Source organism: Hypanus sabinus, chromosome 9, assembly GCF_030144855.1.
Source record: "Hypanus sabinus isolate sHypSab1 chromosome 9, sHypSab1.hap1, whole genome shotgun sequence".
NCBI classification, from domain to species: domain Eukaryota; kingdom Metazoa; phylum Chordata; class Chondrichthyes; order Myliobatiformes; family Dasyatidae; genus Hypanus; species Hypanus sabinus.
Window position 1 is genome coordinate 166,695,113 of NC_082714.1, and position 27,256 is coordinate 166,722,368.

The 27,256-nt window shown below is 45.1% G+C and overlaps 1 protein-coding gene across 6 annotated transcripts in view; it reads left to right on the forward strand.

The window, feature by feature from the left end:
* The first annotated feature begins 1,055 nt into the window (after positions 1–1,055).
* chd6 (chromodomain helicase DNA binding protein 6) overlaps positions 1,056–27,256 on the forward strand; it is a 338,589-nt gene continuing 312,388 nt past the window's right edge. For 4 of the 6 annotated variants that reach the window (XM_059981076.1, XM_059981077.1, XM_059981082.1 and 1 more), the window contains exons 1-2: positions 1,065–1,177; positions 22,527–22,614. In XM_059981076.1, the coding sequence (XP_059837059.1) occupies positions 22,528–22,614 (87 nt within the window). In that variant the 5' untranslated portion in view covers positions 1,065–1,177; position 22,527. Of the gene's footprint in view, positions 1,178–5,165; positions 5,229–22,526; positions 22,615–27,256 lie in introns of all 6 variants that reach the window. The other 2 variants (XM_059981080.1, XM_059981079.1) reach the window with 2 other exon arrangements.

Below are 27,256 nucleotides of genomic sequence, written 5' to 3' on the forward strand. Positions count from 1 at the left end.
TGAGGTCCTCCAGCATTTTGGCTGTGTTGCTCTGGATTTCCAGCATCTGCAGATTCTCTTGTGTTTATGATGGGTGCTGCCTTCTTGAGGTGTCCTGGATGGTGAGGGATGTGCCCGTGATGATCTGAGTCTGCAATCTCTATTAGCAAGTGACGAGACTCCCCTCCCCCTCACCATTTCTGTGAGTATCTGCAAAAAGCACATCAGCCATGGTGGTGTTGGCCTATTCCTGTTCTTATGCTACCTCAACTCAGTTTGACAAGGAACCCCAGAATCTTGACTGAAAAACCAAACCAAAACAAGTTAAACATAGCCGAGGGAAAGTTTTCTTCTGGTTATTACAGTGTATGATATTAGATCTGTGACGTATCCTTTCTATTTGTAAGGCAATGTGAGTGAAAATCGTGTCTTTGTTTCTGTACTTAAGGATGAATTTTCGACCCAGTAAGATGTCCCAGTGTCTGAAGTTGTCGCCTGGGACTGTAGGGACAGTTCACAGAGCAGCGACTGCACTGAATTCTGAACCTCGAATGGAAAGCCCAAGCGCCGTCTCTGCAACTGCAGCCACAGGAGTTTAAACTTCCCGGAGCTTTCTTCGCAACCCTTCAACAAAATGCAGGACATTTTTTACATCCGGGAAATGAAACATGAGCAGGACGTGGATCGCAATGTGTTTTTTTGCTTTCTGTGGAGTGCTGCTGTGCAGCGGACGGGATTGGTGGATCTGAAGCAATGTGGCAGCGAGAAAAGGAGGGATCGGCTGCAGCTGGACTGTGTTACCGAGGGGTGTGCAGGTGGAGGCTGCCTTTGTCTGCACTCACAAGCCGTACCTGCTGCGGCCGGCGCTAATGCAAATGCACAATGGAACATGCAGCGGAGCCAGGCCCCGCCCCCGCCCCCCGCGCGCCCGCCGCGCGCCGCCCGCCGCCAACGGGAAGCGCTGCCACGCCGCTCTGACGGACGGTGCGCGCCCGCCAATCGGCGTCGTCGGCGCGGTGAAGGGCGGGCAGCGTAGCCAATAAGCCCGGCCACTGCCGTTGGTGGGCGGGCGGTGAGTTCGCGGGGGCGGGCTTCCGCTAGCAGGTTGGGTTGCGCTGGAGCCTGTGTGAGCACCGTCGGCAGTAAAGTTCCCAAATAAAAGCTGTTTGTGTTTTGGCCGCGGCAGGGGCCATTTTAGGTAAGTACTTGTGGTAACTTTTTAATCCCACCCACTTGCTGCTACCCGTTGCCTCTTTCTCCCCCACCTTCACCAAGTGTGCAGCCTACCTGAGGGAGCGCGGGGATGGAGCGGGCTGGACCCCAGGCCGGGAACATCCCCTCCCCCCACACCACCTTCCCCGACCCCCATCCTGTAATACCATCGCCCCTGTGCCCCCACCACATCCCCCCCTCACCACCAATCCCGTGTCACCATCTCCCCAAATCCCTCACCCTCTTCTCACATGATCCACCCCCTCAGTGCTTCCCTCCCCACTCGCCCACCTCCTAGTTCTTCCTTCCACCTTGCATGCCCCCAAACCTGACCCTTCCAGTTGGCTCAGTGCATCTTTGGAGACCATCAGAGACAGGGGTTGTTGTGGAGCTTCTTTATGACTACATGAAAGAAGTTAGGCTTTTCTAGGTAGACTGTGTGGTTTGCATGAACTCATTGGTCTGACCAGCTCGAATCCGTTACGCATTGGTCTCTAAACCAGCTCCCCCAACACCCTCATTCCCAACCCAGGTCACCACCTACTCTGTAGCCTATCACTCCATTGTCCATTGTTCCTATTATGCTCAGCTTCTCTAATTCCATTACCTTTGCCCCCTACCTGCCCATGTTATCCATCTCGTATTGACTTCACTCTAGTCCCTGTCACCTCTATTCTCATCTCTGTTGACCTGGTCCCCTCATTTCTGCAAATGATGCTTATTGTCTGGTAACCCTGCTTTCCTTCTCCGCTATATCCTTCATCCACAGTCACCCCCCTTCCTGTTACCCCTACCCTGAACTCTGGCCTTTTCCCACTGCTGTTCTGTGTTGTTCCTGCAATCCCAGCACATGCTTGGATTTGCAACTAATACCCACTAGCTGTGATGCCTGTGGCCCCCAGACCCCTCCCTGTCAACTCACCACATAACCTGCTCTCATTCTTGGCTCTCAATATCAGCCCATTCCAGTCCTCTGTTGCCCACTACCTCAGTCCTTTGCCTTCCCCTGAATGCCCCTGCACTTGGCATCCCCATTACCCCCTTTCACCGACTCATCACACTCCTCTCTGGTGGCATCATGTTTCAGGTCCCCTCCTTTTCCTTTCTAGCCCCTCCCTCTTTGCAAGAGGATGGTGAATTCATTGCTACAGATGGCTGTGGAAGCCAAGTCATGTGATAAACTTGGAAGTTGATGGGTTCTTGATTAATCAGGATGTCGAAAGTTACAGAGAGAAGGCAGAAGAATGGGATTGACAGGGATAGTAAATCAGCCGTGAAGAAATAGCAGAGTAGACTTGATGGGCCAAATGGCCTAATTCTGCTCTTTTGTCTTATAGTCTCTTTCTTTCTTACCCCTCCCATCATCTTGCCCACTACCATACACTGATGCTTGCTCCACCCCCTTGTCATCTTCCTCTTGTGATGAGTCTTCATTGTGCCAATTCTTTGTCTTCTGTTGCCTCATGTTCTCCTTTTTAGTTGCTTTACAATTTTTTCCTTGCCAAGGTTTGAATTAACGTACATTATGGAGTGAAGAAATGTGAGGAATTTGAAGATTCTTTCTCAAATAGCCTTTGGAATTGGGATTAAGGAGCACAGTAAATCCTGTGGGCAACAGGAATATATTTCTGTAAACTCAAGAGGGTGGTGTCCTCAGCATCCTAATTTAGGCACTGGTCCATTCTGAGGGGGAGGGTTTTGTGTGCCCAGACAGTGTTCAATAATTTTGTAAGTGATACTTTGTCAACTCTCTGACAGTTGGTGACGTCAACATTAATGAACAAGGCCTTGTAAAATAATGAAGACCAGTTCAGGCAGGAGCATTTGGAAGAGCAAGTTGGGAAACAAGAATGGATGTCACAGACGTTACCAAGTGTAGGAGAATTTTAGACTTGAGGGCACAGGTTTAAGGTGGGAGGAGAGTTTTGTGGGAGATCTGGGGACAAGATTTTCCCACACAGAGAATGGTGGGTATATGGAAAGAGATCTTAGAGGAGGTGACAGAGGTGGGTACAATTACAACATTTAGAGAACATTTGGAGACTTTAGAGGCAGGCAGAATAATAATTCACCAGAGAGATGGGCCAAAGGGCCAGTTTCTGTTTCTAGTGCTCTATGACTGAAGCTCAGCAGACCAGATGTCAAAATTTCTTAAGTGATCTTAAAAAAAAAATCTAGAATTGGAATTATGGGACATAAACTTTCTTTTGTTGGTTTTAAACCCTTGCAAGCTCAGGAGAGCAATTTCAGGGATGTGAACTGGGGAACCAGTGCTGTGCACAGATCCTTTAGCTCAATTTGTCCATATGACAACCAAGGTGCTTTCTTGAGCTGGTCTCATTTATCTGTATTTGATTCATATTCCTCTAAACCTGGGGTTCACTCACCCCTTGTTTAATGATATTGGTCCATGGCATAAAAATAGTTGGGAACCCTGGTCTGAAGTTTTCTGATCCATCCACCTGTGAAAATGTTGTAATTGTACCCACCTCTCACACCTCCCCGGCAGCTCTATCTGTATACCCATAATTTCCTCTTCCCTTCCCCATGTCCCAAAGCCCCCCCCCCACCTTTCATTCACTCATCACATTTTTTTTGGCATCATGCACCATTTGCAGCCCCTCCCAATACCTCTTGCCCTTCTTGTGGTTCCTGTTCCACACGCTTGGCCCTTCCCTCTCACAATGAGTGGTGTGGAAGGCAAATGCAATGTTACCGTTCATTCCAAGAGGACTAGATTATAAAAGCAAGGAAGTTCTGCTGAGGCTTTCTGAGGGATTGGTCAGATTGCACTTGGAAGTTTTGGGCCTTATCTAAGAAAAGATGTGCTGGCATTGAGGAGGGTTCACAAGAATAATCCTGTCAATGAAAGGATTAATGTTTGAGGACTGTTTGATAGCTCTGGACCTGTACTTATTGGAGTTTAGAAGAATGAAGAAGATTCTCATTGAATATTGAAAACCTATATCGAGTGGATGTGGAGAGGATGTTTCCTGTTGTTGGGGTGTCTGGGCCCAGAGGGTGCTGTCTCAGTAGAGAAACATCCCCTAGAGCAGAGTTGATACGGAGTTTCTTTAGTCAGAGGTGGTGAATCTGTGGAATTCATTGCCACAGGTGGCTGTGGAGGTCAAGTCATTGGATATATTTAAAGTGGAGGTTGATAAGTTCCTGATTGGCAAGAGCATCAAAGGTTATAGGGAGAAGGCAGGAGAATGGGGTTGAGAGGGAAAGCCATGATGGAATGGCAGAGTAGACTTGAGGGGCAGAACAGTCCAACTCTGCTCCTATGTCTTGTGGTCACCACCCCAAGTGGGAGAATCTTGTCCCTAAGACCTCCTTCATATCTTTCCCCACCCATCTTAAATCTGTGCCATCTAGTCGTAAACTCTCCTGCCCTTGACCATCCATCTTTGTTGTTGTTCTCTGTGGTTAAATAGATATCAGGAGAGGGATTTTAAGTTTTAAGGAGCAAAGAAACAACTATTTTTAGTTAGTGTCAATAATCAGAGTGAGTTGGCAAATGAAGCAGAGGTGTAGGTGAAAAAGAGGAAAATTGTATGCATGAATTTATTATAATCTGGAATGCATGGCATGAAAGGGATGTGGAATCAGGTTCAAAAGGAACATTTTAAAGAGCAAATCTTTAATCTGTTCTGATATAGGCTGTGGATGCCAGTGCTTAGTGTTCCTAATTGACCTCTACATACGATGGCTCATTGTGCAATGTTGGAGGGCAGTTAAGTTGCTCTCATTTGTGAGTTGGAAAGAGGGATGCTGGACAGCTGGCAGGAGGAGGACAGGGCTAATGGACTAGATCTTTCATCTGGCACTGGCCTTTTGGGCTGAGAGCTTTTCTGTTCTTTCTGTTTGTACAGTTGATTTGGAGGAACACAAGGTGATAGTGGGAATATATTCTGAGTTACCTTGGGCAGTTCAGGTTATTCTCTAAATCTGCCTTGTGTTCTAACTTCCAGGTGTGGAAGGATGAGTGTCGTATTAATGATGCCCTGTGATCCGGCCTCTTCATTATACTGATTGTAGGTTCTTTCTGTCATTTCTCTCAGGGGTTTTAACCAGTTTTGGGGTGTTAGGGAAGGGGGTATAGTATGATAACAATCCTGGCCTTGTGGTATCATAGTTTATTGGGCAGTTATTTCCAAACTATTTTAATTTTTCCAAGCTGTACCTGCTTCTACTGAGCTGCTTTAATAGAAAAGTTATTATTTTGAGCACTGCTCTTTAAAGTTTGAAGTAAATTTATAATCAAAGTACATATTTGACATCCTTATATATTAAGACGGAGAATCTCACCTGGTCCCTCAACACCAGCTCCATAGCAAAGAAAGCCCAGCAGGGTCTCTACTTTTGCGAAGGCTGAGGAAAGTCCATTTCCCACCCTCCATCCTCATCACATTCTACAGAGGTTGTATTGAGAGCATCCTGAGCGGCTGCATCATTGCCTGGTTCGGAAATTGCACCATCTTGGATCACAAGACCCTGCAGTGGATAGTGAGGTCAGCTGAGAAGATCATCGGGGTCTCTCTTCCCGCCATCACGGACATGTATGCTACACGCTGCATCCACAAAGGAAACAGCATTATGAAGGACCCCATGCACCCCTCATACAATCTCTTCTCCCTCTTGCCGTCTGGGAAAAGGCTCCGAAGCATTCGGGCTCTCACAACCAGACTATGTCACAGTTTCTTCCCCCAAGCTATCAGACTCCTCAATACCCGAAGCCTGGACTGACACCTTGCCCTATTGTCCTGTTTATTATTTATTGTAATGCCTGCACTGTTTTTGTGCACTTTTTGCAGTCCAATGTAGTCTGTAGTCTAGTGTAGCTTTCTCTTTTTTTATTATGTAGTTAAGTCTAGTTTTTGTACTGTGTCATGTAACACCATGGTCCTGAAAAACGTTGCCTCATTTTTACTATGTACTGTACTAGCAGTTATGGTCGAAATGACAGTAAAAGTTGACTTGACTTGACTTGATAGGTCACCATATAAAGTCCTGAGATTCATTTTCTTGTGGGCTTATTCAATAAATCTATAGAATGATCAACCATAACAGAATCAATGAAAGACTGCCCAACTTGGGCATTCAACCAGAGTGCAGACAACAAACTGCAATTGCAAAAGGAAATAATAAATAAGCAAAAAATATTGAGAACATGAGATGAAGAGTCCTTGAAAGTGAGTCCATTGGTTGTGGGAACATTTCAATGATAGGGCGAGTGAAGTTATGATGGATGCGGCTTTCCTGTGACAGCATTTTATGTAGGTGTACTTAATATTTGGGAGGGCTTTACCTGTGACGGACTGGGCAGTTTTTGTAGGATTTTCCATTCAAAGGCATTGGTTTTTCCATGCCAGGTTGTGATGCAGCCAATCAATATACTCCCCACTACATGTCTATAGAAGTTTGTCAAAGTTTTAGACGTCATGCCAAATCTCTGCAAACAACTAAGGAAGTCGCAGAGCTCCTGTACAATCTTCATAATTGCACTTGTGTTCTGGGCCCAGGGCCGGTCTTCCGAAATAACAACACCGAGGAATTTCAAGTTGCTGAACCTCTCTACCTCTTATTCTCCGATGAGGACTGGCTCATGTACCTCAGCTCCTTGATCTTGCTGACATTAGTGAGAGATTATTGTAATGGCACCACTCAGTAAGATTTTCAATCTCCCTCCTATATGCTGATTCATCACCATCTTTGATTTGGCTGATGACAGGGGTATCAACAAACTTGAATATATCACTGGAGCTGTGCCACACAGTTCTCAGTGTAAAGCGAGTAGAGCAGGGGCTAAAGCACACTACCTTATGGTGCACCTGTGCTGATGCAGATTGTGGAGGAGATGTTGTTGCTAATCCAAACTGACTGGGGTCTACAAGTGAGAAAATCAAGGATCCAATTGCACAAGGACGTATGGAAGCCAAGGTCTTGGAGTTTACTGATGGGGATGATGGTATTGAATGCTGAGCTGTTGTTGACAAAGAGCATCCTGATGTATGCATCTTTGCTGTCCAGATGTTCCACCATTGAGTGGGGAGGCAATGAGATGGCATCTGCTATGGACCTGTTCCTCTAAAAGGCAAATTTCAGTGGATCTAGGTCTCTTCTCAGGTAGGAGTTGATATGTTTCATCACCAGCCTCTCAAAACACTTTATCACTGTGGATGTGAGTGCAGCTGGGTGATAATCATTGAGGCAAGCCACTAATCTTTTCTTGGGCACTGGTATGATTGAAGCCTGTTTGAAGCAGATGGGTACTTCAGACTGCTGAAGCGAGAGGTTGAAGGTCTCAGTGACCACTCCAGCCAGTTGATCAGTACAAGTCTTTCGTACTTGGCCAAGTATCCCGTCTGGGCTGAATGCTTTTCGTGGGTTCACCCTCCTGAAGGCTGCTTGCACATCTGCTCAGAAACTGGAATCTATTATTGGGGGATGTGGGAGTTCGTGATGGTTCCTCCACGTTTTGACAGTCAAAGCGAGCGTAGAAGGCATTGAGCTCAACTAGAAGCAAAGCCCTGTTGTTGCCTATATCGCTCAATTTAACTTTTTATGTGTGATAGTATTCAAGCCCTGCCACAGTTGCTCAGCATCCTTCATTGATTCTAGCCCAGAGTTGCCACTTTGCATGTGAAGTGGCTTTTCACGGATGTACTTGGACCACTTGTAACCTCCTTGGTTATCAGACTTGAATGCCTTTGATCTGGCTCTCAGCAGATTAAGGGTCTCATAGTTCATCCAGGGCTTTTGTTTGGGGAAGACTGATATTGTAGCTACATGCTTATCAACAACTGTCGAAATGAAGTCCATTACAGACATAATGTATTCATTCAGATCCACAGAGGAGCCTTTGAACACGGCCCAGTCCACTGACTCAAAGCAATCCCGTAGCCGCTCCTTCGTCTCCTGCAACCACCTCTTTGTTGTCCTCATCTCTGGAGCTTTGCTCTGTTGCCTGTGTCCGTCCGTAGGTAGGAGAAGGACAGCCAAGTGATCAGATTTACCAAAATGCAGTCTAGGCATGAAATGGTAGGCATTCCTTATCTTAGTATAACAATGATTTAGTGTGTTGGAACCGCTGTTGCTCCAAGATGTATGCTGATGGTAATTGGGAAGGGATTTCTTCGAACAAGCCTGGTTGAAGTCTCCCACTATGATTTGAAATGCAACAGAACGGACTATTTTTTGTTTGGAGATGGCATCATACAGTAGCTCAAGTGCTTGATTATAGTTGGCTGCTGGTGATATGTAAACTGCAGTTAGGATTATGGAGGAGAACTCCCTAGGTAAATAGAAAGGCTGACATTTGACTTTGTTGGGGGAACATGAGTTTGACAAAAGCACTACATCTGAGCACCACCAAGAGTTCTTATGAAACACCTTTTGCCTTATCCAAGTCAATAGTTCAGTCCATTCAGTAAATTGAGAAGCCTTCAGTTTGACCATTGTATCTGGCGTGTTGGGAGATGGCTGTTTCGCTCAGATGTAGGACATAGCAATCTCTCATTTCCCTCTGATACAGCAATCTTGCCCTCAGGTCCTCGATTTTGTACTCCATCAACTGCATATTTGTTAACAAGATGCATACAGAAGGCCTCATCTCTCTTGTTTCAGCCTGGTTTTAAGCTTCCTTCTCTGTCTCTCTTCTGGCCTTGACAATGAACCTCCGTCCACGTAAAGGTGCAGTACCTGTCTGGTCCGCCAAAACCTTCAGACAATCTTGAAACCTGTAGATCGTTAAGTTGATTTAAAAGTACATTGCTTCGAGGGAAATTATGTACTGCAGAATGCAGTTAGAGTAATTCAAAAGAGGTATATTTAGTGATATATTTAAAAGTGGTTCACCGGTGCCATTGTGACACTTCTTAATTCAGATTCTTGTACAGTGCTGAAGATAGCTTTGATTTTATCAACAGAATTTTTTGAGTGTGTAGGAGCATTTCACTCTGTGTCAAGGCTGAATTGGCAATGTTTGAGGTAGCTTACTAACTGAAACATATACCTGACTGGGAGATCTAACTTGAAGAATATGATTGCTTGAATTTCCTCAATCTAGATTGCTAGATAACTGAATGGGTTACAGGTTAAACAGATTGGTGAGGTATACATGATATGAGCTACCTGAGGGATTGAGAAGTTTTAATCTGAGCTGTACAAGAAATCAGCAACTTGAAATAGTTTCCAGTGCTGCAGTTCTTTAACAAGAAATGAGAGGAATAATAAATCCACCATGGTGGAATGGCAGACCAGACTCAGTGGGCTGAATGGCCTAATTCTGCTCCTATGTCTTATGGTCTAAGTTTTTCAGATGGGTTTTAGGCCAGAGGCGGCAGAGATTGATTTGTTGGTTCGATCAGCTATTGTAGGGCTTTAGTAACCTTGTTAGATTACTGGATTAGTACCTAGATATGTAGATTATTGATCTAGAGATATGATTTTGATTTCCAATATGACGTCTGACAGATTTCAATTTAAATTATTAAATACATTTAGGATAAAAATCTGGTTTCAGTTAAAGTGACCTTGAAATTACCAGATTGTCATTAAATCTGGTCCTTTCTATAAATGTCTTTCAAGGAAGGAAATTTGCTATCTTAATTCAGTCTGGTCTTGGCTTTAGACTTGAAGTGTTGTTGTCTGTCCTCGGAAATGACCAATCAAGTGACGCGATTCAAGAAGCAGAGATGGATAGAGATGCTGCTTTAGTCAACAGCATCTTCTGAAATGAATTTAAGAAAAAATTGAAGTCTGTTCTGAATAATTTTTAGGCCACTTAGTGTTTGATGCATCCCTTGATTTGAATAAGCACTAAAAGTTTGACACTAATAATTTGGTATTAGTTGTGAATGATGAGACTATTTAAATGAAGTGATCGTATTAAGAGCAGCATACACAAGATACTGGAGGAACTTAGCAGGTCAGACAGTATCAATGGAAAGAATAAACATTTGACATTTTGGGCTGTGACCCTTCATGAGTCCTAATGAAGGGTCTGGGACTGATATGTTAACTGTTTATTCCCTTCCAAGATGATGCTCAGCCTGCTGAGTTCCAGCTTTTTGTGCATGTTGCTCTGGATTTCCAGTATCTGCAGAATCTCTTGTGTTAATGATTGTATTAGGAATTGTCTTGTATTCATATACAGCATGGCAACAGGCTTTTTGGCCCAACTGGTCCATGCTGATCACAGCATCCTCCCTGCTATACCCAATTACCCTCATTCGACCCATAACCCTCCAAGTCCCTCTCCTCCATGTAACTATCAAAATGGCTCTTAAACATTGCAATTGTACTCCCCTTCAGCCACTTCTGGCAGCTCATTCCAGGTACTCACTGCCATCTGAGTAAAGAAGCTTCCTCTCCGGTCTCTTTCAAGTCTTGTCTTGTGATCTGTGCCTTCTGATTTTGGAACCCCCAATCCTGGGGGAAAAGACTGAGGTTATCTACCTTATCCATGCCTCCTCATAATTTTATACACTTCTGAGGCCACCTCACATTCTCCTGCACACCAGGGAAATACAATCCTGTGTGGCCAACCTCTCCCTCTAACTTGGGCTATCTAGTCCAGGCAGCGTTATGATAAATTATCTGTATTTTCCAATGTGAGTAATAAGCCAAGAGCCCTGTGTGCCTGCAAAAGACTGGTGGTGGGTAATTTACCATGACAGTACCAGACCAGCGTTATCTACATCGGAAATTTCTCCCAGTTGCCTTGGAGCCAGTGGTTAACCTTTTTACCCACATCATTGCAACACATCATCTAGTTTGTTATGTGTTATGACCTTGCTATGTGCTACTGTAGTTTCATTGTCTTGTTTCATTCCATTCCCATGTCCATTTGTCCCTCCCCAATGATCTCTCTCCTGCCACTTACACCTGTCTCTACACCTCACTACCATTCAGGGCCCCAAAAGTGCTTCCAAATGAGGTGACACTTCACCTGCAAATCTTTCAGTGTCATCTACACTATCCAGAACTTCCTGGTGTCGCCTCCTCTACATCTGTGAGGCATGGCCAAGATTGAAGGACTTTGTTGAATATCTTCACTCCGTTCACAAAAAGTGGGATTTCCTGGTTCACTTCATTTCGACTTGCCATTGCCATTTCAACATAACATAAAAGCAAGGATGTGATGCTGAGGCTTTATAAAGTATTGGTCAGACCACGGTTGAAATATTGAGAGCAGTTTTGGGCCCCTTATCTAATAAAATAATTGCTAACATTGGAGAGAGACCAGTGGAGGTTCATGAGATGGATCCTGGGAGTTGAAAGGATTTTGGGAATCAAAAGTATTTGATGGGTCTGGGCCTGTACTCACTGGAATTTAGAAGAATGAGGAGGAATCTCACTGAAACCTATTGAATATTGGAAGGCCTAGATTGAAATGATGTTTCCAATAGTGGGTGAGTGTAGGACCAGAAGAGACATTCTCAGAATACAAGGATGCTCCTTTAGAACAGACATGAGAAGGAATTTCTTTATCCAGAGGGTGCTGAATCTGTGGAATTCATTGCCATAGACAGCTGTGGTGCCCACATCATTTGGTATATTTTAAAGCAGAAATTGATAGGTTCTTGATTAGTTAGGGAGTAGTCTGGAGTATCGGGTTGAGGGGGATGATGATCGAATGGTGGAATAGAGTTTATGGGCTGAATGGCTGAATTCTGCTTCTGTATCTTATGGTTCTATGTCAGTGTATGGCCTCATCTACTGCTACGATGAGGCCACATTCAGGTTGGAGGAGCGACATCTTGTATTCTGTTTGTGTAGCTTCCAACCTGAAGGTTTGAAAGTTGATTTCTCTAACTTCCAGTACTTTCTCCCCCTCCCTGTTCTCTTTCTATTTCCAATTCTGATTCCCATTTTACTACTACTCATCTCCTCACCTGCCCACCACCTCCACCTGGTGCTCTTCCCTTTGCATGGTCCATTATCCTCTTATTAGATTCCTTCTTCAGCACTTTCTCCTTTAACTATCACTTACCGGCTTCTTCCTTCACCCGCCTCCCCCACCCTACCCACTTTCAATCTCATCTGGTCTCCTCTGCCATCTGTCAGCTTGTCCTCCTTCCTATCCTCCATCACCTTATTCTGGCTTCTTCTCCTTTCCTTTCCAGTCCCGATGAAGGATTTAGCCGGAAATGTCAACAGTTTATTTCCTTCCATGGATGTTGTCTGACCTGAGTTCTTCCAGCATTGTGTGTGTGTTTTTTCACTATCTGGACAATGTTTTGGGATGCCTTGCTCTAGAAATGAAAGGCTTGTTTGGGTATGTGGAGCAGGTCTGATTTTCCTTTCTGCCTTTTACTAGTTTCTGACTCTTATCAATGAAGGCATCAGGAGGTTGGAATGCAAATTCTCAGGTTTTCCATTCAGCAGTAACACTTGGGCTTTTATTACATGGCAATAAAATGTAATGAAAATCTTGTCATCTATAATCTGATACCACAAAGCCCAAATTTGCACAATTTTTTCAATGGAATTCTGGAGTTAATACTTTTACAAAAAGTTAAAGAGAAGGCAGAGGAAAACATCAATTCAGAATTGCAGTGCAGAAGGAGGCCCTCTGCCTACCAATAACTATCTCCACTTGTGAGCAATCTTGCTAGTCCCATCATCCCCGTGGTTGTGAAAATATTTTCCTATCAGATGTTATCCAGCTTTCTTTTTGAATGCAAAAATTAAATCTACCTCTAGTATTACCTGTGGCAGTACATTCCATTTTCTCGCCATTTGCTGTGATTTTTTTTTCTCCTTTAAAAAAAACACTTGCATTCCATTTGCTTCTTTTGTCAGTTACCTTCATTGTGTGTGCTTGTTCTTCGCCCATCTACCAGCAGCAATGACTTCTTTCCAGCTTCACCAGACCACCTACATAACTGAAGTCTGTAATTTTTGCACCCTTTCTAAAACTTGTATATCTCACCTATATGTTCAGCACCTAGAACAGTACATAATACTCTGGTTGTGGCCAAATCAGTTAACGTTACATTTATTGCAATTTCCTTGTTGAACTTGTGCCCAGGATCCTTTTTTAATAACTTTCTCAACCTGTCTTACCACAGCCAATGAATGGTGCATGTATTCTCTGTCCTTTTACACACTTGAGCATCATGCCCTCAAATTTATATTGTCTTTCCCATTCTTTCTGCAAAATGTAACACTTTAGATTTCTCAGCATTGAATTTCTCCTTCCACCAGCCTGTTGACATCTCCTTGAGGTCTGCCACAATCTTTTTCATTGCATTTTGGTTCTGAATTTTGTTATCGGCAGATTTAGAAATTGATGAAGTTCAAAATTCAATGTAAACTTATCAAAGTACATATATTTCACCATATGCTATCCTGAAATTCATTTTCTTGTGGGCGTACACAGTAAGTAGGACCAGTCAGCATAGCCTCAGAGTAGAGGGACGTTCATTTAGGACAAAGATGAGGAGGAAGTTCTTGCCAGAGGGTGGTGAATCTCTGGAATTCATTGCCACAGTTAGCGGTGGAGGCCAAGTCATTGGGTATACTTATTTAATTTTTTTACAGGTACTTTGAGCCAAACCACCCAGTGATCCTGAACAATCCCAGTATAGCCCTAACCCAATCATGGAATAATTTTACAATGACCAATTAACCTACCCAGTGCATCTTTGGACTGTGGGTGGAAACCGGAGCACATGGAGAAAACCCGTGCATTCCATGGGAAGAATGTACAGACATTCCTCACAAGACACTGGAATCTGCTCTGAGCTAATTGCTGCGCTACTGTGGTGCCCTGTTTTGATTTAAAGCAGAGGTTCGTAGGTTCTTGATTAGTAAGGTCATTGAGGGCATCAAAAGTTATAAGGTGATGGCAAGTGAATGGGGTTGATAATAAATCAGCCATGATGGAATGATAGAGATAGGCTGAATGGCCCAATTCTGCTCGTGTCCTGTGGTTTTATGGTTTAAATATAAAGAAACAAAATAGAATCAATGAAAAACTGCATACAAGATAACCGATGTACAAAAGACAACTAACTGTAAATACAATACAAAAAAACCCCACTAAGATAATATAAATAAATAAATGAGCAATAATATTGAGAACATGAGTTGTATGATCCTTGAAAGTGAGCCAAGTGTTGTGGGAACAGTTCAGTGTTACGGTGAGTGAAGTTGCGGGAAGTTAACTCCTGGTTCAAGAGTCTGTTGGTTAAGGGGTTACTAAATGTTCCATGAATCTGGTGGTGTGGGTCCTGAAGTTCCAGATGGAAGCTGTGAGAAGAGAGCATGTTCTGGATGGTGGGGGTCCTTAATGATGCACAACCAAATCCAATCCATTAATACTGTACATATTAAAAGCATGATCCAAATACCACTCCTGAAGAAATGCACTGTGCACTTTCATGCTAGTCTTCCCTGCAATGCTCTGTTTCCTGTCACACAGCCAATTTTCCATCCACGCTGCTATATCCTCTTTCATTCTGTGATCTTCAGTCATAATGGTGATTCCATCACATTGCACTTTATCATATGCCTTTTGGATCCTCTGCATACAAGAACAACTGCAAGTACTTCATTGTCTCTCTTGAAAACAATGAGGGTTCAAGTGCAATATTTATGAGAAGTTTGGATAAGTGGATAGATGGGAAGGGTATGAAGTACTGTGATCCTGGTGCAGGTTGATGGGACCCAGGCAGATAATAGTTTGGCACAGACTAGATAGGCTGAAGGTTCTGTTTTTGTGCTATAGTGTTCCATGACTGTATTTTTAATTGGACGTGATTTACCTTAAACAAATGCATGTTGGCTTTCTCTGATCGATTCCCACTTCTCAAAGTGGCAGCCAATTCTGTCACAAGGAAATCTGCAGATGCTGGAAATTCAAGCAACACACACAAAATGCTGGTGGAACACAGCAGGCCAGGCAGCACCTATAGGAAGAAGCACTGTCGACGGTTCAGGCTGAGACCCTTCGTCAGGATTAAATGAAAGAAAAGATAGTAAGAGATTTGAAAGTAAGAGGTTGAGGGGGAAATGTGAAATGATAGGAGAAGACCGGAGGGGGAGGGGTGAAACTAAGAGCTGGAAAGGTGATTGGCAAAAGGGATACAAAGCTGGAGAAGGGAAAGGATCATGGGACGGAAGGCCTAGGGAGAAAGAAAAGGGGAGGGGAGCACCAGATGCCACTCCCTTCTCGCAATTCCTCCGCTGCATCTGCTCTCAGGATGAGGCTTTTCATTCCAGGACGAAGCAGGTGTCTTCCTTTTTTAAACAAAGGAGCTTCCTTTCTTCCACCATCAACTCCGCTCTCAAAATGCATCTCTCTCATTTCTCACACTTCTGCCCTCACCCCATCCTCCTGCCACCTCACCAGCCTCCAGGTCCAATGTATAATTCTTTGTAACTTCTGCCACCTCTAACAGGATCCCACTACCAAGCACATCTTTCCCTTCCCTCTCTTTCTGCTTTCTGCAGGGATTGCTCCCTACACAACTCCCTTGTTCATTCGCCCCCACCAATCTCCCTCCTGACACTTATCCTGGGAAACGGAACAAGTGCTACACCTGCCCTTACACTTCCTCCCTCACCATCATTCAGGGCCCCAGACAGTCTTTCCAGGTAAGGCGACATGTCACTTGTGAGTTGGTGGGTGTGGTATACTGCATCCGGTACTCCAGGTGCAGCCTTCTATATATTGGTGAGACCCGACACAGACTGGGAGACCGTTTTGCTGAACACCTACGCTCTGTCTGCCAGAGAAAGCAGGATCTCCCAGTGGCCACACATTTTAATTCCATGTCCCATCCCCATTCTGATATGTCTATCTCTGGCCTCCTCTACTGTCAAGATGAAGCCACACTCAGGTTGGAGGAGCAACATCTTATATTCCGTCTGGGTAGTCTTCAACCTGATGGCATGAACATTGACTTCTCTAACTTCTGTTAATGCCCCTCCTCCCCTTAACCCATCCCTGATTTATTTATTTCCCCCCCTTTCCTTTTTGTTCTTTGCCCTTCACTCTGCCTTTTCTTCATCTCCTTCGGGTGCTCCCCTCCCCCTTTCTTTCTCCCTAGGCCTCCTGTCCCATGATCCTTTCTCTTCTCCAGCTTTGTATCTCTTTTGCCTATCACCTTTCCAGCTCTTAGCTTCACCCCACCCCCTCCGGTCTATTATCATTTCGCATTTCCCCCTCCCCTCCTACTTTCAAATCTCTTACTATCTTTTCTTTCAGTTAGTACTGATGAAGGGTCTTGGCCTGAAACTTTGACAGTGCTTCCTCCTGCAGATGCTGCCTGGCCTGCTGTGTTTCACCAGCATTTTGTGTGTGTAGCCAATTCTGTTCTTGATTATAGAATATGGTTAGACCCTTTGGCCCATCATTTCTGTGCCAACTGTGATGCTAAATTAAAGTACTGCAGGTGGTCCATATTCCTCCATCCCTGCCTGCTCATGTGCTTATATAAATTCCTCTTGAATATTGATATTGCAAGTGCTTCCACCAGCACCTCTTCCTGGGCACCTGTGCGTAAACAAGAAAAAAAAACTTACTGCACAAATCTTTGAACCATCCCCTTCTTACCTTAAAGCTGTGGCCTCTAGTATTGGATGTTTCCACCCTACTGAAAAAGACACTACCTTCCTACCCTATCTATAGACTCGGGCTTCCTGCCTTTCCTCTTCCTCTCATAATTTTATTAACTTCTATAGGTTCACCCCTCTGATTCAGACACTCCAGTCCAAATTTGTCCAATCACTCCAGGTATACCTTTTCTGCTCCCTCCTAAGCCTCCACATCAATCCTGTAATGCAGTGATCAGAGTGCCTACAATACTAACTGTATAAAGTTTTATTCAGTGGCATCATGATTTCCCAGCTTTCATATGCTTAACATTTCAACCACCTATCAAATTGTGTTGCCATGTTCAGGGAGGTGTGGATTTGTGCCTCTAGATCTCTCTGTACAGCGATCCTGCCACTTACTGTATACTCACCTTATGTATTTGACCCCCAAAGTGCAACTCCTTATTCCTGTCTGGATTAAGCTCCATCTGTAAGTTCTCGATCCATATTTCTAGCTGATTGTTCCTAGAATTTTCTCAATGCTGAGATTAAACTCTGTTGTACAGAGATAAAACACACTATTCCTTCTTTTTGAATGGAAGTTTAATATTCCTGTTTTCCACAGCTTGAATGCCACACCTGAATCTGTAGATATTTGGAAGGGTATGCCTTCCTCCTTCCTTTAGCAACCAGAATGCTTTTTGTTTACCTCTTTGTGCTTTCTGTTATCAGTATGATTCTCACATGATTTCACAGAGGATGCACCGGTTGTCACCTTGTAGAATTCCATAAAATCCAGAATTGTTTTCTCAGGTTGGAAGGTAGTAAATGTAACCAATTGTTTTGGAAAGGAGCGAGTAAGTAAACGGGGAACTGTAGACCTGTGACCCTGACTCAGTGGATAGGAAAGCAATAGGAATGTATTACCAAGGAAGTGGTAATGAGCCATTTAAAATAATAATAGAATAATAAGCAGTATCAACTTTCACACACAAAATGCTGGTGGAATAAAGCAGGCCAGGCAGCATCTATAAGAAGAAGTATAGTTGATGTTTCGGGCCGAGACCCTTCATCAGGACTAATGGAAAAAAGAGATAGTAAGGATTTGAAAGCCTAGTATCCCTTTTGCCAGTGAACTTCCCAGCTCTTAGCTTTATCCCTCCCCTCCCACTTTCAAATCGCTTACTATCTCTTTTTTTAGTTAGTCATGACGAAGGGTCTCGGCCCGAAATGTCAAATGTACTTCTTTCTATAGATGCTGTCTGGCCTGCTGCATTCCACCAGCATTTTGTGTGTGTTGCTTGAATTTCCAGCATCTGCTGATTTTCTCTTGTTTGCAGTATCAACTTTGATTTTTTTTAAAGCTGTTGTTGAATCTTTTAAGGTTAGAGCTAGGAGGAGAAATGAGAGGAGAGAGTTGATGGGCTTTTAGCAATTGATAAGGCTTCACATGAGATTATTAACCAAAATTAGAACAAATTGTGCTGGGAGTTGTATACTGGCATGGATTGCAGATTGAATTTGCAGAATTCTGCAGACGTTAGAAATCCAAAGAAATGTATAAAAATGCTGGAGAAACTCAGCTGGTCGGGCTGTATCAACGCAAAGGAATAAAGAATTGATGTTTTATGCCAAGGCCCTTCAGATTGATTAAAGGATGGAGAGCAAAGTACCAGCAAAAGGACATTTTTGGGTTTGGAGGCTGTGAATAATGGGGTGCTAAGGGGGTTAAAAATGTATTTAGAGATTCAACATGGAACAGTCCCTTCTGGCCCAACAAGCTGTTCTGCCTAACAACCACCTATTTAACTCTCGCCTAATCACAGGACAATTTACAATTCATCTACTAACCTACTATGGGAGGAAACCCATGTGGTCCAGACTACGTGAATCAACAAAGACATTATAGACAAATGAGAGGCCATCCACTTTTTTTTTAATAGTGAGAGATCTTCCCCCAAACTTTGCTTCTTGCCTGACTGTGTCTCTTGTCACACACTTCCTTGTTTTCCCTGTTGCTCTACATCTGCAAGCTACGTCAGGGAATCTTTTGCGATCACTGGTGAGGACCAATGGTCCTCATTTGAACTTTTATGTGAAATGGAAACTCTTGTCACTCCCTCAGTACTGAAATGTTGAATTGTTCTTGTTAATGGGCAAATGAGTGATATGATTGCAAGATATACTGAAGAAGTTCAGCTGTGTCTGTGCTTATCCACAATAAACAGATGCTTGTTATTCCTAGAAGTAATCTGCAAACTGATCATAAACTGTGGACCATTCTCCTCCAGCACATGCAGCTACCTTGTTCACTGCACTCAACTGTCTGTTTCACCCAATTTGCAAAGCTGTTTAAGACCATAAGACACAGGAACAGAATTGGGCCATTTGGCCCATGGAGTCTGCCCTGCTATTCTATCATGGCTGATTTGTTACCCCTCGCAACCCCATTCTCCTGCTTTCTCTCTAACTTTTGACACCCTGACTAATCAAGAACCTATCAACCTCTGTTTTAAATATACCCATTGACTTGGCTTTCACCCTTGTCTGTGGCAATGATTTCCACAGATTCACTATCCTCTGACTAGAGAGCTTGCCTGCTGTTGTCCTGATAGTTTTCACTCTTTTGGTGTGAAAGCAAAAGTGAAACCAGAAAACGCTGAAAACACTCAGCAGGGCAGGCAGCATCCGTAGGAGGAGAAGGAACTAACACTTCAGGTTCAGAATCCTTCTTCAGAAGTGGGAAAGAGAAAAAAAGTTATTTTTCCATGGCAGAGAGGGTGAAGGAGGGATGGGAAGTACAAAGAGAATATCTCTGGTAGGGTAAGACCAAAAGGGTTAATTTGGGGGTGGCATTTTAAGCTGCTTTGTCAGTGCAGTGTGTCGTAAATGGCAAAGTTAAGGGACAGAATAAACAAACATACGAAACATCCAAACAAAATGATGACAGGCAGAACAGGACAATTCTGAAAGAGATGAAGAATGAGCTACCTAAAGTCAGAACATCCAATATTGAGTCCAGAAGGTTGTAGTTTGTCCAGGTGGAAGATGAAATATTTCTTAATGTAACAACAGTGAAAGAAGCCACAGACTGAGGTCAGAGTGGGGTAAAGAATTAAAATGGCAGCAATAGAAAAACTTTGAGCGCAGGTGCCCTGTAAAGTGATCATACAAAGTATAATCAAGGTGGCTGTGGGAGACCATGTAGTTTCTTCACTGTAAGTGAAACCACATTGTCAACACTGACTGTCATACATTAGATAGGAGGAAGTGCAGGAGCTGCACTGAAAGCAATGTTTGGATCCCTAGGAAGTTGGAAGAGGTGAAGGGTGGGTGCAAGAGAAAATGAGGAATTCAGTTAATAGATAGGTATAGCTAGGCCAAGCTCCAATGCCATGTTCAGGTTTGCTGACAATACCACACCCGTGGGTGAATCAAAGGTTGTGATGAATTAGCAAGTAAAGGTTGTGATGAATCAGCAACAACCTCTCACTCAATGCCAGCAAGACCTGGGAGGTCCATGCGGTGGTCCTCATCGGGGATCAGAGGTGGAGGGGGTCAGTGACTTTGGATTCCTTGGGCTCAGCCACAAGTCCACAGCAATTACCATCTTAATTGGCTCTTCACTCAACCCTGGAACATCTGGACAGCAAAGATACATACGTCAGGATGCTCTTTGACTTCAGGAAGAGATAACCAAAGGTCAATGGACCAGCCCTCATCAGTGAATATGAGGTGGAGAGGGTTAGCAACTTTCGATTCCTTGGGTGTTATCATTGCAGAGGACCTGTCCTGGACCCAGCATACAAATGCAGTTATGAAGAAAGCATGGCAGAGCCTCCACTTCCTTAGGAGTTTGCCAAGATTCAGCATGACTTTAAAATTTTGACAAATTGAGAAAAATTGATCCAACATTGCATGTATTTGTTGGATAAAGTATGTGAACCTTTGCTTTCAGTAACTGGTACTTGTACGGCAATAACTTTGACCAAATGTTTCTGGTAATTGTTGATCAGTCTGCAAATTGGCTTGGAGATATTTTAGGCCATTCCTCCTTACAAAACTGCTTCAACTCTGGGATGTTGGTTGGCTTCCTTGCATGAACTGCTTGCTTCAGGTCTTTCTACAACATTTCTATAGGATTAAGGTCAGCATTTTGACTTGGCCATTCCAAAACACAAATTTTCTTTTTAAACCATTCTGTTGATTTCTTCTTGCCTTTTGGATCATTGTCTTGTTGCATTATGCAACTTCTATTAAGCTTCAGGTGATGAACTGATACTCTGACATTCTCCTGTAAAATATCTTGATACAGTTTTGAATTCATTGTTCTCTTAACGATTGCAAGCTGTTCAGGCCCTGAGGCAGCAAAGCAACTCCAAACCATGATGCTCCTTCCACCATGCTTCATAAGACTATAAGACAAGGAGCAGAATAGGCCATCTGGCCCATCGAGTCTGCTCTGCCATTCAATCATGGCTGATCCTTTTTTCTATCTCCTCCTCAACCCCAGTTCCCGGCCTTCTCCCTGTAACTTTTGATGTCATGTCCAATCAAGAACCTGTCAATCTCAGCCTTAAATATACCCAGCGACCTGGCCTCCACAGCTGCATGTGGCAGCAAATTCCACAAATTCACCACCCTTTGGCCAGAGAAATTTCTCCGCATCTCTGTTTTGATAGGGTGCCTCTCTATCCTGAGGCTGTGCCTTCTTGTCCTAGATTCTCCCACCATCTACTCTGTCTAGGCCTTTCAACAATGGAAAGATTTCAATGAGATCCCCCTCATCCTTCTGAATTCCAGCGAGTAGAGACCCAGAGCAATCAAACATTCCTCGTATGATAACCCTTTCATTCCTGGAATCATCCTTGTGAATCTCCTCTGGACCCTCTCCAATGCCAGCACATCTTTTCTCAGCTGAGGGGCTCGAAACTGTTCACGATACTCAAGGTGAGGCCTCAGCAGTGCTTTATAAAGCCTCAGCATCACATCCTTGCTCTTGCTCTTAACTTGGTAAGCAGCCTCATGTGTGGCACCTTGTCAAAGGCCTTCTAGAAGTCCAAATATACAACATCCACTGCATCCCCTTTATCTATCCTATTTGTGATCTCCTCAAAGAATTCCAACAGGTTTGTCAGGCAGGATTTTCCCGGAAGGAAAACATGCTGACTTTGTCCTATCTTGTCCTGTATCACCAAGTACTTCATCAGGTCATCCTGAACAATTGACTCTCCACATCTTCCCAACCACTGAGGTCAGGGTGACAAGTCTATAATTTCCCTTCTGCTGCCTTCCTCTTTTCTCAAAGAGTGGAGTAACATTTGCAATTTTCCAATCCTCTGGCACCATGCCAGTGTCCAACGATTTTTAAAGGATCATTTCTAATGTCACTACAATCTCTAACGCTGCCTCTTTCGGAACTCTTGGTTGCAATTCCTCTGGTCTGAGTGACTTGCGTACCTTTAGGTCTTTCAGCTTCACAGTTGGGATGAGGTTTTGGTGTTGGTTTCCCCTCTGAACACAACGGTGTACATTTCTGCCAAAAAGTTCAACTTCTGCCTCATTTGTCCCAGAAACATTGTAGAACATCCAGGTGGTCTTTTACAAACTTGAGACATGCAACAATTTTTTTTGGAAAGCAGTGGTTTCCTCTGTGGTGTCCTTCCATGAACACATGAATTTAGCAAATTCTAGAGATTTCTGCAGGTTGTTTGCTGTAATCCTTGGGTTCTATTTTGCCTCCTTCAGCATTGCACATTGTGCTCTTGGTGTGTTCTTTGCAGGATGCCCATCCCTAGGGAGAAGAACAACTGTACTGAGATTCCTGCATTTGTAGATAATTTCTCTTACTGTGGAGTGATGAACACTCAGGTCTGTAGAAATACTTTTGTAGCTTTTTCCATCTTCATGCATTTCTGCAATTCTTCTAAGGTCCTCTGAAAAGTTGTTTTGATTGAGGCATGGTGCACATAAACAGATTTTTTTCTTGAAGAGCAGGCTCTGTCAGTAACTTGACTTTGTTCAAAGGTCCAATTTAATGCCAGAGAAATGTATATAATACACATCCTGAAGTGCTTTTTCTTTGCGTCTTTTTGATAGGACAGGGCACTTCTCCAACCCACACCTCAAAACTCATCTCATTTATTGGAACACTTGACTCCTAATAGCTTTTTGAAGGAGGCATTACCTCAAAAGTTCACATACTTTTTCCAACAAATACATATAGTGTTGTATAATTTTTCTCAATAAATAAATGAACACGTGTAATGTTTTTTGGTGTTATTTATTTAATTGGGTTCTCTTTACCTAGATTTAGGACTTGCATGAACATCTGATCATATTTTAGGTCATATTTATGCAGAAATAGAAAAAATTTTACAGTGTTCACAAACTTTGTAGCACCAATGTAGATGTGTGCTAGAGGGTTTGATGACTAGCTGCATCACAGCCTGGTTTGAAAACACCAATACCCTTAAATGGAAAATCCTACTAAAAGTAGTGGATATGGCCTAGTCTTTTATGGGTAATGTCCTCCCCACCACTGAGCACTGGTTTCACTTGTCTGTAAATGTGGACTCTAAGGGACTGTTGCGTTTAAATTTCTGTGTTAATTGTTTACTTTTTATTGTTTGCACAATTTGTTCTTTTTTCACACAGTGGGTGTTCGATAGTCTTTGCTGTCTGGAGCTTTTTATTGGGTTCTATTGTGTTTATTTTGTGGCTGCCTGCAAGAAGACGAATCTTAAAGTTGTATATGAACTTTGATAATATACTTTGAACTTTGACTTTTTCCTGGTGCTTAGAATAAGGTGAGATATAATAGATGTATACAAACTTATGAGGGTTATAGATAGGGTAAATACAAGCAGCTTTTTCCATGGAAGTTGGGCATGATATTTAAAACTTTGACAAACTTCTGTAGACATGGAATGGAGAGTATATTGGCTGCATCACAGCCTGGAATCGAAATACCAATACCCTTGAATGTAAAATCCTACAAAAGGTTGTGAATACAGGCCAGTTCATCATGAATAAAGCTCTTCCATGAGAACATGTCCACGCAGCATTGCCGCAGGAAAGCAGCATCCTTCATCAGGACCCCCAGCAACTAGGCCGTGCTGTCTTTTCGCTGCTGCCATGGAGAAGGTGGTACAGGAGCCTAGGCACTTACACCACCAGTTTCAGGAACAGTTATTAGCCCTCAGACGTCAGATTCTTGAACCGAAGGAGATAACTTCATTCTGCTATTACTAAAATACAGTACAGATTTACAGCTGCGCCATGTTCTTTCCATTTCTTGATGATTGACAACTGTACTCTAAGGGATATTCAGTGACTTAGAAATTTTCTTGTATCCATCTCCTGACTTGTGCTTTTCAAAAACCTTTTTACACAGTTGTTTGGAGTGTTCTTTTGTCTTCATGGTGTAGTTTTTGCCAGGATACTGACTCACCAGTAGTTGGGACCTTCCAGATTCTGGTGTATTTTTACCACAATCAATTGAAGCACCTTGACTGCACACAGGTGATCTCCATTTCACTAATTATGTGACTTTTAAAACCAATTGGCTGCAGCAGTGATGATTTGATGTGTTGTGGCGACCCATTTCCTGGCACATCCGAACCGGCTCACAATTAGATAGCCTATGGGGGTTTGCGAGCACAGAGCTTTGGAGCCTCTGCGCCACGGGGGGCAGGTTGAAGGAGGCTTAAAAGTGAGGCTAGGATTTCGAATAAAGTTTTTCCTTCGACTGCAGTTACCGACTCCGTGTCGTAATTTTAGCGCTGCGTGTAGCACACCGCTACAATTGGTGGCCCCGACGGTCCAAACGATTTTTGGACCAGAAATGACCGACGCCGCCTCTGTTCATGCGGTTTCGTTGAAACTGCCGGGTTTCTGGACACAGCGCCCGAACCTATGGTTCCAGCAAGCCGAAGCCCAATTCCACGTTCGCCAGATCACCTCAGAAGACACCCGCTACTACTACGTGGTGAGCTCTCTCGACCAGGACACAGCGGCCCAGGTCGCGGAGTTCGTACAGTCGCCCCCGGCAGACGGCAAGTACACGGAATTCAAAGCCCTGCTCCTCAGGACTTTCGGACTCTCACGGCGCGAGCGGGCTGCCCGTTTACTGCACCTGGATGGCTTGGGTGACAGACCTCCATCTGCTTTAATGAATGAGATGTTGTCTCTCGCCGACGGACACACACCCTGCCTCATGTTTGAGCAGGCATTCCTGGAGCAGCTGCCCGAGGACATACGCCTGCTGCTGTCCGACGCGGATTTCAGTGACCCCTGGAAGGTGGCAGCCCGGGCGGACTTGCTGTGGAACGCCAAAAAGGTGAGCGGGGCGTCCATCGCACAGATCTCCCAGCCACGCTCCCGGCAGCAAACCGGTCCAGGCCTGGCCACAGAGCCCGCCAAACCCCGGCCCAATGAACATTGGTGCTTCTACCACCAGCGGTGGGGTGCAGAAGCCCGCCGTTGTCGCCCGCCCTGCAAGTTCCCGGGAAACGCCAGGGCCAGCCGCCGCTGATGGCTATGGCGGCTGGCCATCGGGATAGCCTCCTGTATGTGTGGGATAGAAGGTCGGGATGCTGGTTTTTGGTCGATACTGGGGCTGAGATCAGCGTTTTACCTCCGACGAGTTAGGACACCCGCAGCAGGGCACTGGGTCCCCCCCAGAGGGCGGTGAATGGCAGCACAGTAAGGACCTATGGCACCCGTCAGGTGCAGCTACAGTTCGGCTCCAGCCAGTTCACGTGGGACTTCACACTGGCTGCCGTAGCCCAACCGCTTCTGGGTGCGGATTTTTTGCGAGCTCACAGCCTACTGGTCGACCTGCCCAGGAAGAGACTGGTACACGCCGAGACCTTTCAGACGTTCTCCCTGGGTGCAGCCCAGTTGCCAGCCCCTCACCTCGGCTCCATCATGCTGTCCGACAATGACTTCACCAGGGTCCTGGCGGATTTCCCATCGGTTCTGGCACCGCAGTTCACAGCGGCCATGCCCAGGCACGGCATACAGCACCACATCCCGACCCAGGGACCACCCCTCCACGCTCGCGCTCGGCGGCTTCCCCCGGACAAGCTCCGACTGGCGAAGGAGGAGTTCCAGAGGATGGAGGAATTGGGGATCATCCGGCGGTCCGACAGCCCATGGGCCTCCCCCCTGCACATGGTGCCCAAAGCGACGGGAGGCTGGAGACCGTGCGGCGACTACCGCAGGCTGAACGAGGCTACCACACCGGACTGCTACCCTGTGCCGCACATTCAGGACTTTGCAGCAAACCTGCACGGCGCATGGATCTTCTCCAAGGTAGACCTCGTCCGAGGGTACCATCAAATCCCGATGCATCCTGACGACGTCCCCAAAACGGCTCTCATCACCCCGTTTGGCCTTTTCGAGTTCCTCCGCATGCCGTTCGGCCTGAAGAATGCCGCACAGACGTTCCAGCGGTTAATGGACGCGGTGGGACGGGACCTGGACTTCGCGTTCATCTATTTGGATGACATCCTCATAGCCAGCAGCAGTCGTCAGGAGCATCTGTCCCACCTCCGTCAACTCTGCGCCTGACTGAGTGAGTACGGTCTTACAATCAACCCCGCCAAATGCCAGTTTGGACTCGATACCATTGACTTCCTGGGCCACAGGATTACTAAAGACGGGGCAACCCCTCTGCCCGCTAAGGTAGATGCGGTCCGCCACTTTCCCCGACCCACCACGATCAAAGGCCTTCAGGAATTCGTAGGTATGGTCAATTTCTACTGCCGCTTCCTTCCTTCAGCTGCCTGGATCATGCGCCCCCTGTTCGCCCTGATGTCGGGTCCGAGCAAGGACATTACCTGGGACGAGGAGTCCGCCGCCGCTTTCGTTCAAACGAAGGAAGCTTTGGCGAACGCCGCAATGCTAGTACATCCCAGAATGGACGCCCCTACCGCCCTCACAGTGGACGCATCTAACACGGCAGTCGGTGGGGTGCTGGAGCAACTCATCACAGGTCGCTGGCAACCCCTGGCATTTTTCAGCAAACACCTGCGGCCACCCGAGCTCAAGTACAGTGCTTTCGACCGGGAACTGTTGTCACTCTACCTGGCAATCCGGCATTTGAGGTACTTCCTAGAAGGTCGACCCTTCACCGTGTTCACGGACCACAAACCGCTTACCTTTGAGTTTACGAAAGCATCCGACCCCTGGTCGTCCCGCCAGCAACGCCACCTGTCCTACATCTCTGAATACACGACGGATGTCCGGCACGTCTCGGGTAAGGACAATGTCGTGGCGGATGCGCTCTCTCGCCCTACTGTTCATGCCCTTTCCCAAGGGGTAGACTTTGAGGCACTGGCAGAGGCGCAGCAGGCGGATGAGGAGATTCCGAGTTACAGAACCGCAGTCTCCGGTTTGCAGCTCCAGGACCTCCCCGTGGGCCCGGGTGAGAGGACCCTACTCTGTGACGTCGCCACCGGCCAGCCCCGTCCCGTCGTCCCGACAGCCTGGCGGCGCCATGTTTTCG